This window comes from Nannobrachium achirus (assembly GCF_963921795.1).
Source record: "Nannobrachium achirus genome assembly, chromosome: 17".
Classification (NCBI taxonomy): Eukaryota; Metazoa; Chordata; class Actinopteri; order Myctophiformes; family Myctophidae; genus Nannobrachium; species Nannobrachium achirus.
In genome coordinates, this window is record NC_137824.1 from 32123868 (window position 1) to 32134529 (window position 10662).

A 10662-nucleotide genomic window follows, 5' to 3' on the forward strand; every position below is an offset into this window, starting at 1 on the left:
GTACAATTAAGTCTGATAATGTTGTACAGTGCATGTTCACATCATGTCAACTTTCTTTTTTTCCTTTAACAAATTAGACTTTGAAATTCTTTTGAACATTTCTAACTATGCCTAATTAAGAGCAGTGATTAAAAGGCTGCATACAGTGAATTGCACTGTGTGTAATTGGATTAACTTCCATGCACATCATACAAGTTTCTGACTCAACAGTTGGGTTATAGTAACTTGGTTTGTATACAATGTTATAAGTGAAAGTTACTTCTTGCATTTAGTAATAAGTAATAAATGAGGAAGAATTTGTTGCAAGTCTTGAACATGAGTGAACACTGAATGAGGTTTGGCACAACATTTAAACTATTTGGGGCATGTTATTATAGCGTGAAAACTGAAAATAGCAAATATACAAGCTCACAATGCATTGCAAATGCTATTTTTGAATAAGTCTTGTTCTGTTCTATACACATCGAATCCACTGATATCCAGGGAGGGAATGAAGACCTCCTTCAAGTAAACAATGGAAATGATTTAATGCGATGGCTGCATTCTCCTTGCCTCCCATTCAGACGGCCTGTTCTGCATAAACTGCCCCCCCACGCATGCAGTAAGGACCCCTCTATCCTCATTCAGAGGCAGCTTTCTGGGAAAGGAATAAGAATGGCTGAACTTTGCCAGAGAAGAGAAATTGTTGCCTCTAGTCTATGACATTTAGCATTTAGCTCTTCCCGAAATTGTGCTGTGTTTAAATATTGGGCATCCATCAGACAAAATATAACATTCAGATGAACAGCAGCTATTGTGGATTAAATTAAGATATATTGTGTGCATAAATGTGAAACATTAATGACATTAAACACTCAAACTTACACATTTGAAGCCCCCCCCCCCCCCCCCCCCAGGGCCCTAAACAAGGCCCCCTAATATTTTCCCTCTACACCAAATATCTTGAGCTTGTAGATCTGCTATATTTGCTGTGTGTGTTCACCCCAGAATAGGGATGCGAGGGTTCGAGCACAGTTCATAAAAATGTTGTAATCTTCCCATGTCCTCATTGTATGAAATTATGAAGGGTTTATTATTAGTTCCACAGGTGATAAATAAGACAATCATGATAATGCATGATAATGCTGGTACATATACATTTATTTTCATAATGTGTGCACTGTGCAATAATATTTACGTTTGCCTTGGATTGTCAGAATTACAAAGATGAGGCAGTTCATTATGTGAGGGTAAAAAACTAAAATACAATTTCACATTGAGCCATAATGCTACAGCACATTATGATACATTCAAAGGTTATAACAAGCAGCTTTAAACAGAATGTTTTATGAGAATATCTCCTCAAACAGTGCATAATGACTAATGAGCACAAACAGATCAGTAGTTTAAGCTTTTCCTTTCTTTTTTAAGAATACAACATTTTTGACCAATCTGCATGATAGAGTATGTTAATACAATATAACTAACTCAACTGCAGTGGTTGTGTTGGTTATGTATTAAAATCAATGTCAGTGTCTGATTATTCATTAAAATAAGTTCCGGACTGCACATTCAACAGATCACTAGCCAGAAATTCGATTAGTGATACTTCACTTAGTGTTGGTTATACTGCTGCTGTGAGCTTGTGATGCCAGAGTGTGACAAAGGTGGAGCTGGGAACCAGTGTGCAGACTATTTTCAATGCTGCTGGACTGTGATTAGGATGTGCATGCACTATCTCTCTTTTATTAATCTCTCAAGAACAGATGTAGTGCTAATGAAAAGGAACAGAACAGAGAGGGTCTGTTTTTCCCTTTTCTTTGACGATGGCTATAGCCAGATTGCTCTTTTATAGATCTAGATATTGTCTAGGGCAGTGGTTCCCAAACATTTTTGGCTCAGGGAACCCCTATAAATATGTTTTCCCTCTGAGGCACCCCTACATTATATTTATCATTTTTACTCCCAGCACCTTATAGTGTATTTATGCCCTTTAGCATAACATAATTTGTGTTTAATTGAGTAAATCAATATTGCATTGTAGATTCAAATGAATTCACCTCCATATAAGGGAAAACAAAGGCATTTTTGCCATTATCCTCCCCAAGATTGTGTTGCGAGGAAAATGTTGAGATAGCCGTTTTGGTAAGTGAAAACAACTTTGTACTGTAGTTGAATGTGATACAAAATATATTTTTAAGTGTCCAAATAAATTTGAAATGTTAATGTCAAATTATCTCACAGCACCCTTGGACTGCCATTGCGGCACCCCAGGGTGCCCTGTCACCCACTTTGAAAACCCCTGGTCTAGGAATATAAGCATTCAGTGTCAGATCATCAAACCAGTTCCAGTGACAACACTTACATTTGTTTTTGCCTATGACATGCCCAGAATAGGGACTCCTAGTTGGGGAAAGTGTTTAATTTCTGAATTGACTATTCAGATCATACTGTATGTCTCTCTCTCTACCCACCTACAGTGGACAGTTCTAAAATTATGCACTAGATCTCACAAATCTTTTCTAATGGGGGCCCCGGAAACAAATCTTTTTCGAATGGGGGTCTACAGCCTAATACAGTACATGTTATTTTGGAGTCATTGACATGAAGTATAGAGTTGAAGGTAGATGGTGCACAGTTGATGGTGCTCTGGTAGGTGGTGTAGTAGAGAGTAGACCACAGGCCCCCATCACTCCGCCGTGACGTCCAGCCGTCGAGGCAAAAAGAAAATAGCTTTTTGTCCGATGTGGGTTCTTGGGCCCAGTTTTGGCTTCCCGTTCTTCTTCAGTCCAACATACCAGATGTGCTCCTTGTACCTCTCAGACCGATACGTGTTGTAATGGTTTTCTTCCAACTTCTCCAGGAAGTAGCATTCATCAGTTACTGAAGCCTGGGAAACCATCACAGAAAGAAATTCCAGAACTCACAGAAGTGCCCTTTCAGGTTCTTTTTATTCAGATAAGCATTATCACACTGAGGATGGCTCTGCCGAGGGCAAGGCCAACACACCAACATGTTTGAGATAGCCTATCTAAAGTAAGTGAGTACATTTACTCAGGTACTATACTTAAGTACAGTACAGTACTTTTTTACTGTCATTTTGAATACAGGAACAGGACTTTTACTTAGTAACAGGGTTGCTACTTTAACTTATGTAAACAATCTGAGTACTTCTTCCACCACTTTCTGTCTGGATAAAAAGTACCTGGAGGACAATTCCGTGAGTGCTGGCATTCTTCTGCTGTTATTGAGCTTGTCTGAGCCGTGCCCTCGGTAAAGGGTGAGATACTCACTGAACTGAACAAACGTCCTTCGTCGTTCATGGCCAAATATCTTCCTGCTTCAGTCCCTTGGATGACAACGATCCCTCGCTCCACAGCTTTCAACCTGAGAACAGCTGTACAAAGTTGAAACATTTAATCAAAGTTCAAAAAAGAAAATAGACAGACCAAAATAAAGTAATTTGTGCTGTTGAGAGATTTTTTTTAAATACATCTTATAAGCAATCAATCAATCAGGAATATAATGTGTTTATGTTTCTTTGTGAGATTGCCATCCCAACACTGTATCACTGTCTTTTCAGGTTTGTTATCATGACACATTTATACAGAAAAGACATACAGTAGCTTTTGTTCGCTATGTGATAGGTAGATACCTAAAAAAGAAGAAAAAGAAAGAAAAACTCTGGTATGCATGCTATGCACTATATTTGATAAGAAAGAAGAAATAACTTCTCTTGTAGCCAGTAGCCACAGATTCATTGTATTACCTGAGAGTCATTTCTCTTCTCTCGCTTGCTTTTTTCAATGCTTGCTTAACATTTCTGTTCCAATTTCTTAAAGTTCTAAAAGTTAAATGTACACTAAACAACAATTGAGAGAAACCCACACAAATAATCAATCAGCTGTACATTCATATAGTGTTCCATCAAATTTTGTCTGATGATTTCTTGCTTTTGTTTAATTTCCAATTTCACTTGCCAATATCATGTAGGCCTATGTATGATTGTTTTATCTCCAGTTTGAATTTTTAAAACGTTATCTGAAAATGTATTTTATGCTTATTAAAGAGCTGGAGATAGATACCCCTCGTACTCAAACTCTGATCTGAAAATAGGCTAGAGCTAGTTAACACTATTTAACATTTCTCTTGCAAACCCTTTAAGTGGAATCCTTAAATTTCTTATTATTTTGAAGATTTGATGCATGCTGATATAGCCTAGGATTATATAACAGACTAGACTATAGGCTACTTTTACTCAAGTAAAACATGTAATGCAGGACTTTTACTTATAGTTATAGGCTACTGTTGTAACAGAGCATGCTATTTTATACTGTGCTATTGCTACTAAGGCTATATAAGCAAAAGTGAATAGTCCTACAGACTTCTTCCACGGTCCACCACCACTAGCATGTACACATTTTAATGCAGGACAGCCTCCAGACAGTCTTACTATGAACGTCATGCTCATCCCTGGTGCCTCCCACTGTGCCGTCAGGCAGAATGTGGAGGTGATGTCCGCCATTCATGCAGTACAGTCGAGTCAGCTTCATGTGCTCCTGTTGCTACATCCAGGGCCCTGGCACTGCTGCTGCTGCTGAAACTAACACCTCTCCATCCGCCATCCTTTATCAATGCTATCGTCTTATTATTATCGCATAAATTACGGATCAATTCCATGCACTCGAACGAGGAACGATCCTTGGTGGAATAATTCAACAGGGTTTGTTTTCTACTTTTACAACCCCGGAGTGGCTACAGATCACCGACCACCACGCGAAGAGGGGGGTCCGAGATGCCTAACAACAAAACACGCATGACGCACGCACTGGCGCGCGCGCGTGTACGCACACACACACACACACACACACACACACACACACACACACACACACACACACACACACACACACAGTACCACAAAAAGTAGCCTAATCAAATGTTTTACTTAGGTAAAAGTATTAATACTTTTAAAAATAGGCCTACTCTAGCTGTCTAAGTAAAATAATTAAATACTTGTAAAGTACAAATATTGACTAATCTAGTTCAACCCCAAAATGACTTTTTTTTCTCCCTCCTATTGATTACTCATGCCATATGGAGACTTGAGTTCAATAATACATAAATATATTTGTATTTTTCACATTCCTATGAAAAAATATTGATTAGTAAATATACCCCCATTGATTCCGGATGGGGACCCAAATGCATTTGGGTTCCTATCCCATAATCCGGAATCAATGCGGATAAATGAAATTATTATTGTTATTGTCAAAAACTAAATAGAAAAAAAGTTATTTTGGGGCTGAACTAACTCCGAATTCCTACAGTACTTCAAAATGTAGGCCTACTTACTCTCTCTCTCTCACACACACACACACACACACACACACACACACACACACACACACACACACACGCACACACACACACAGAAGTTTGTGGTCTCTGAGGAACAAAAGACATGACCATGCTGAGTTGTTTTCTAAAGGTGTCTCGTGTCTCCACACCAAACTGCCTCTTTCCAACTCCTGGCAGACTAGAATTCGATGGCATTTAGTGGCTAACTGGGACTGGTCAATGTTGATAATGTTTAATGAAACCGGGGAATCTTAAAAAGCACAAAACTTAATAACTTTCGACTTGTCAGATTGTGGTAATGAAATTAACTTAAACAGATGGGCGGTTTATGTATTTTTTTCTGAGATTCATTACACTTACACTTAAACTCAAGGAAGATCTGAAACTCATGTTGTCATTAGGTTACAAAACCCTGGCTTCTATCCAGCCTTTTATAGGCCTTCCATACACTGATCTTTGGGATTCTGGTGTTATTCACCTACACCAACACCAGAATGAGTCGCTCGGTTTTGTTAGCCATATGTTTTTGTGACTTTGTTCAAAGTGAACTAGACCTGGCCTTTACAGGTCTGTAACTCAGAGTGTTCAAATGGAACCAAATTGACCCTTACAGGTCCATTTGGTTTCATTTGTACACTCTCAGAGTTAAGCAAATAAAACATTTGTGAACCACTAGTACTAGTTGGACTCCTAATGAGCGTGTTGTGGTAAATAAGTGTCATACTACTGTACATATTCTGAAGAAACCCTGGAGACTTGACATTCAGTAATTGGGTCTTATGTGATCAAAATAAGAACATTATAATGGCGTGTAAAAAAAGAAAATCAAAAACTTTCCACGGACAAGACCAGTCTTTGCCACGGACACATTTGTCCGTGTATCTGGACATAGTGATGAGCCTGTAGTGTAGAGTGAAAAAAGGAGGAGCTCTAGTACAGCGCCCTGGGGGACTCTGATAAACTAAAGGCACGTTTCCACTAGTAAGTATAGGGTTTAAAAGGTTAAACTCAGTGCAGGTTCTGATGTTTCTGACAGAGGTCTTTCATTGTCGCTGGGGACTCCTGGGACCCTGTCAAGGATGCCTGGGGGTCCCCGGACTCCACGTTGAGAACCACTGACAGTGATGATAAAGTACGGACAGTAGCCTTTGTATTGTTTCTGCTGAAGAGGATGGTTGGAGGTAGAAGAATGCGTAGGAGGAAACCATGAGTGGAACTGTTCTCCTCAGCATCATTATGCAACAAGCTGCTTTTTCTCCACAGAAGACAAAAGACATTGTTATCACACTGTGTTATAGTTATGCTTCTATCATCTCCCTCTGTAATGTCACAAAACATTCTTATTGGGGGTAACAGTTCAGGTGGGCACTAGGGACATCTGGGCACCAAATTTGCTATGTTGTCCAAAATGTTATTTGTTATTATTATAATTTTAAATTTGTCTTAAATAAAAGAAATTATAGGGCCTACACATGATCATTGCATGCTTAAACATTCGACAATTAAGGTCTAATATCTACAATTGCTATATGTAAATATGTCATTTTGGGGCATAGACAAGAAGTTGAATGGTACAATTAAGTCTGATAATGTTGTACAGTGCATGTTCACATCATGTCAACTTTCTTTTTTTCCTTTAACAAATTAGACTTTGAAATTCTTTTGAACATTTCTAACTATGCCTAATTAAGAGCAGTGATTAAAAGGCTGCATACAGTGAATTGCACTGTGTGTAATTGGATTAACTTCCATGCACATCATACAAGTTTCTGACTCAACAGTTGGGTTATAGTAACTTGGTTTGTATACAATGTTATAAGTGAAAGTTACTTCTTGCATTTAGTAATAAGTAATAAATGAGGAAGAATTTGTTGCAAGTCTTGAACATGAGTGAACACTGAATGAGGTTTGGCACAACATTTAAACTATTTGGGGCATGTTATTATAGCGTGAAAACTGAAAATAGCAAATATACAAGCTCACAATGCATTGCAAATGCTATTTTTGAATAAGTCTTGTTCTGTTCTATACACATCGAATCCACTGATATCCAGGGAGGGAATGAAGACCTCCTTCAAGTAAACAATGGAAATGATTTAATGCGATGGCTGCATTCTCCTTGCCTCCCATTCAGACGGCCTGTTCTGCATAAACTGCCCCCCCACGCATGCAGTAAGGACCCCTCTATCCTCATTCAGAGGCAGCTTTCTGGGAAAGGAATAAGAATGGCTGAACTTTGCCAGAGAAGAGAAATTGTTGCCTCTAGTCTATGACATTTAGCATTTAGCTCTTCCCGAAATTGTGCTGTGTTTAAATATTGGGCATCCATCAGACAAAATATAACATTCAGATGAACAGCAGCTATTGTGGATTAAATTAAGATATATTGTGTGCATAAATGTGAAACATTAATGACATTAAACACTCAAACTTACACATTTGAAGCCCCCCCCCCCCCCCCCCCAGGGCCCTAAACAAGGCCCCCTAATATTTTCCCTCTACACCAAATATCTTGAGCTTGTAGATCTGCTATATTTGCTGTGTGTGTTCACCCCAGAATAGGGATGCGAGGGTTCGAGCACAGTTCATAAAAATGTTGTAATCTTCCCATGTCCTCATTGTATGAAATTATGAAGGGTTTATTATTAGTTCCACAGGTGATAAATAAGACAATCATGATAATGCATGATAATGCTGGTACATATACATTTAAAACAAAATAACAAATCTCTTAATACAAATACAACATATACATACCGTATCTTGATGTGCTTTAATAAAAACAAAAATAAGAGTCTAACATTTTAAATGAATTGTATATTTAAGTCTGGACTCTAGAGTTGCTGCATTCCAGACAAGATTACTAGATGACATACTGTGTTATATGCTCTAGGCTTGACGTACTTAACCTTTTATCTGTTGGTACTGATTCATTCATCTGTGTAAACGCACTGATATACTTGTGGCGCCATGGTCACTGCTTTATCAGATATACTGTATGCCCAATGGTAGCTGTGAGACACAACTAATAGTGTACAACATGTTCTATTGTTTTGTTTATTCATTCATATCATATATTCTGTTCCTTAATTTCATATCTCCTGGTCAGTATACTGTGACCAGTATACTGTATTTTTGTTTAATAAACTTAAAAACCTGCAAATGTAATACTGCCTGGTGTCATCTTGTTCTCTGAACTCACTACTCCACGTAATCATCACTCATCACCCGTAATTAGAGGAAAACTGTTAGGTCTGCAAAATTCACAACACTACGGTATGTCATTTAGTTGTCTCTGGCCAAGATTGTGCCGTGTTTCTTATTATTGTTAATATATCAGACACAATATACGTAACATTCTGATAAACAGCTTGAATTAAGATGTATGTTGTGCGTAAATGTAGCAAATATTAACAATATATAATATATTATACTAAACAACAGATATCATAGTATGATATTATGAATGGTTTCTTTTTAGTTACACAGTTGAAATGAAACAATGACAAAACATGATAATTATTCTTAGCAAAATAAATGAATGTGTCAATAAGTTATAAAATAACTACAGTTGTGTACTGTTACTAGTACAAAAATAACATCATATGCACTTTAACAAACCAAAAAAAGTCTAAAACTAAAATCTTGTGTGTTGTTTTAAATCCAGGGGTGCTGCATTCCACCCAAGATAACACTTACTGAGCTCTTAAATTATACAAACATAAACTAAGGCATAACAAGTAGTTTCCACTTTCCACTTCCAGCTAGAGATTAAATATGTTGTTACATAGAGGGGTTTGAGTTTGACACAGAGTCTGTGAAGTTCATTTTTCCCCTCTAAGCTTCAACAGGAGTGGACGACCTTCTCCGTAGCTTGTGTTTCTTTTTGTGTCCCATGTGAGGCTGAAAAAGCTTGCTTATCGTGTTTAAACCTTTGGGGAGCTCCTGTTCTGTCCTGTGACTGTCCGTGTCCTGCTGTGGCGGCTGCGACCATCCCAGAAGATCTTTCACCTCAGCAGACACACCACCATCCAGGTAGTGGTATGGCTTCTTCCCGTTGTTATCTCTTGTATCTACCTTGGCTCCATAACTTTGCACAAGCAGCAGCACAACTTCATGGTGACCGTGTATGGCTGCGATGTGCAGAGGTGTGTATCCTCCATGTGTTTTGCTGTTGATGTCCACGAAGGTCCCTCTCTTCTTGGAAATAGCCATGATCTTGTGCACCATGTCAGCGTTGCCAGCCTTGGCTGCCCAGTGGAGAGCCGTGAAGCCTGACATGAAGTCTTTCTTCCTGGCCAACTGGGTGTCCTGCAGCAGAAGTCCATAGAGTTGACCCCACAGCCCGGAGGCAGACTTCACCAACCACTCATGGGCGATTGGTTCCAATGGCACTGCAGATTCTGAGTCCTTGGCATCATCTCCTTGTCGTGTGGTCTTGTTTGGTGGCCTCTTTGGCTGTGGAGAGCTTGGTGCTTCATCCTGCGTCTCTCTCTCCGTCTGTCTGTTTTTGCTCCATGGGGATGAGGAGTTCCATTCATCTTGCTCTGAACTTGGACGCTTGACATCCATAATGGGCCCTGATGCTTCAGGGGGAGCCAAGTTGGGTACCATACTCGTGTTTAGCTTCTCTGGAGTTTTAGGCTGAGGCAAAGGGGGGTTTAATCCCTCCTGTGTCAGATCTGTGCGTTCTGTGGATGCGGGGCGAGGGGGGGATTTCACAGCTATGACAGCAAAGACAGCGCCGCTTCTCCTGGTTCTGCATGAAGGCTGATCACTGGAGATGTTCAGGACCTTAACCGTGGTGGTGCTGGTGGCGTCCACACTATTAAGGTTAAATGATGAATGCTTACCGGCTTTGCCTAAATCACTATAACGCATATCAATGTCCTTGGCGTTATCACTTAAATAATTCCCATTTATGCTTGAGGCACAGCACATATTGTTGTTCTCAAAGTCCGAATAAAGCATCTTCTTTTCAGATTCGCGTCTCGGAGCGCTGCGCTCCTCCGTGCCGCCTGTGGATGAAATCAAAGGCGTCTTTTGACGGCCAACATCATCACTCTCATCCGACATCATCATCCCCCCTTTAACAAAGTCACGGTATCTTTTCTTCACGACCACAAACTTGAGGCCGTCGACTTGCTTCACGACAGCGACGCTGTTCACAAACAACTTGAAACAATCCCTGTTGTGTTGCTTTTCCGCGGGATCGCCGCTGTTGATTTGACGCCTGAAAAAGTTCAGTAAGTCCGAGTTCTTCACTTTACCTCCGTGATCTAACAAAAAAGTCAGAATATCTTCTTGCGTCAAAGCCGCCAT

General features: G+C 39.5%; 2 protein-coding genes across 2 annotated transcripts; both read right to left on the reverse strand.

Moving 5' to 3' along the window:
* Positions 1-2668: 2668 nt before the first annotated feature.
* LOC308302422 (putative fibroblast growth factor 1) lies at positions 2669-4532 on the reverse strand (the record flags this gene model as incomplete). The annotated part of the gene is made up of 3 exons (XM_080746676.1): positions 2669-2869; positions 3273-3376; positions 4433-4532. The coding sequence occupies 3 exons, from the start codon at positions 4530-4532 to the stop codon at positions 2669-2671; spliced, it is 405 nt and encodes a 134-aa protein (XP_080602802.1).
* Positions 4533-9177: 4645 nt separating this feature from the next.
* Positions 9178-10662, reverse strand: sowahab (sosondowah ankyrin repeat domain family member Ab; the record flags this gene model as incomplete). Its single annotated transcript, XM_080746677.1, has 1 exon — positions 9178-10662. One exon carries the CDS (start codon positions 10660-10662, stop codon positions 9178-9180), a length of 1485 nt encoding a protein of 494 aa, XP_080602803.1.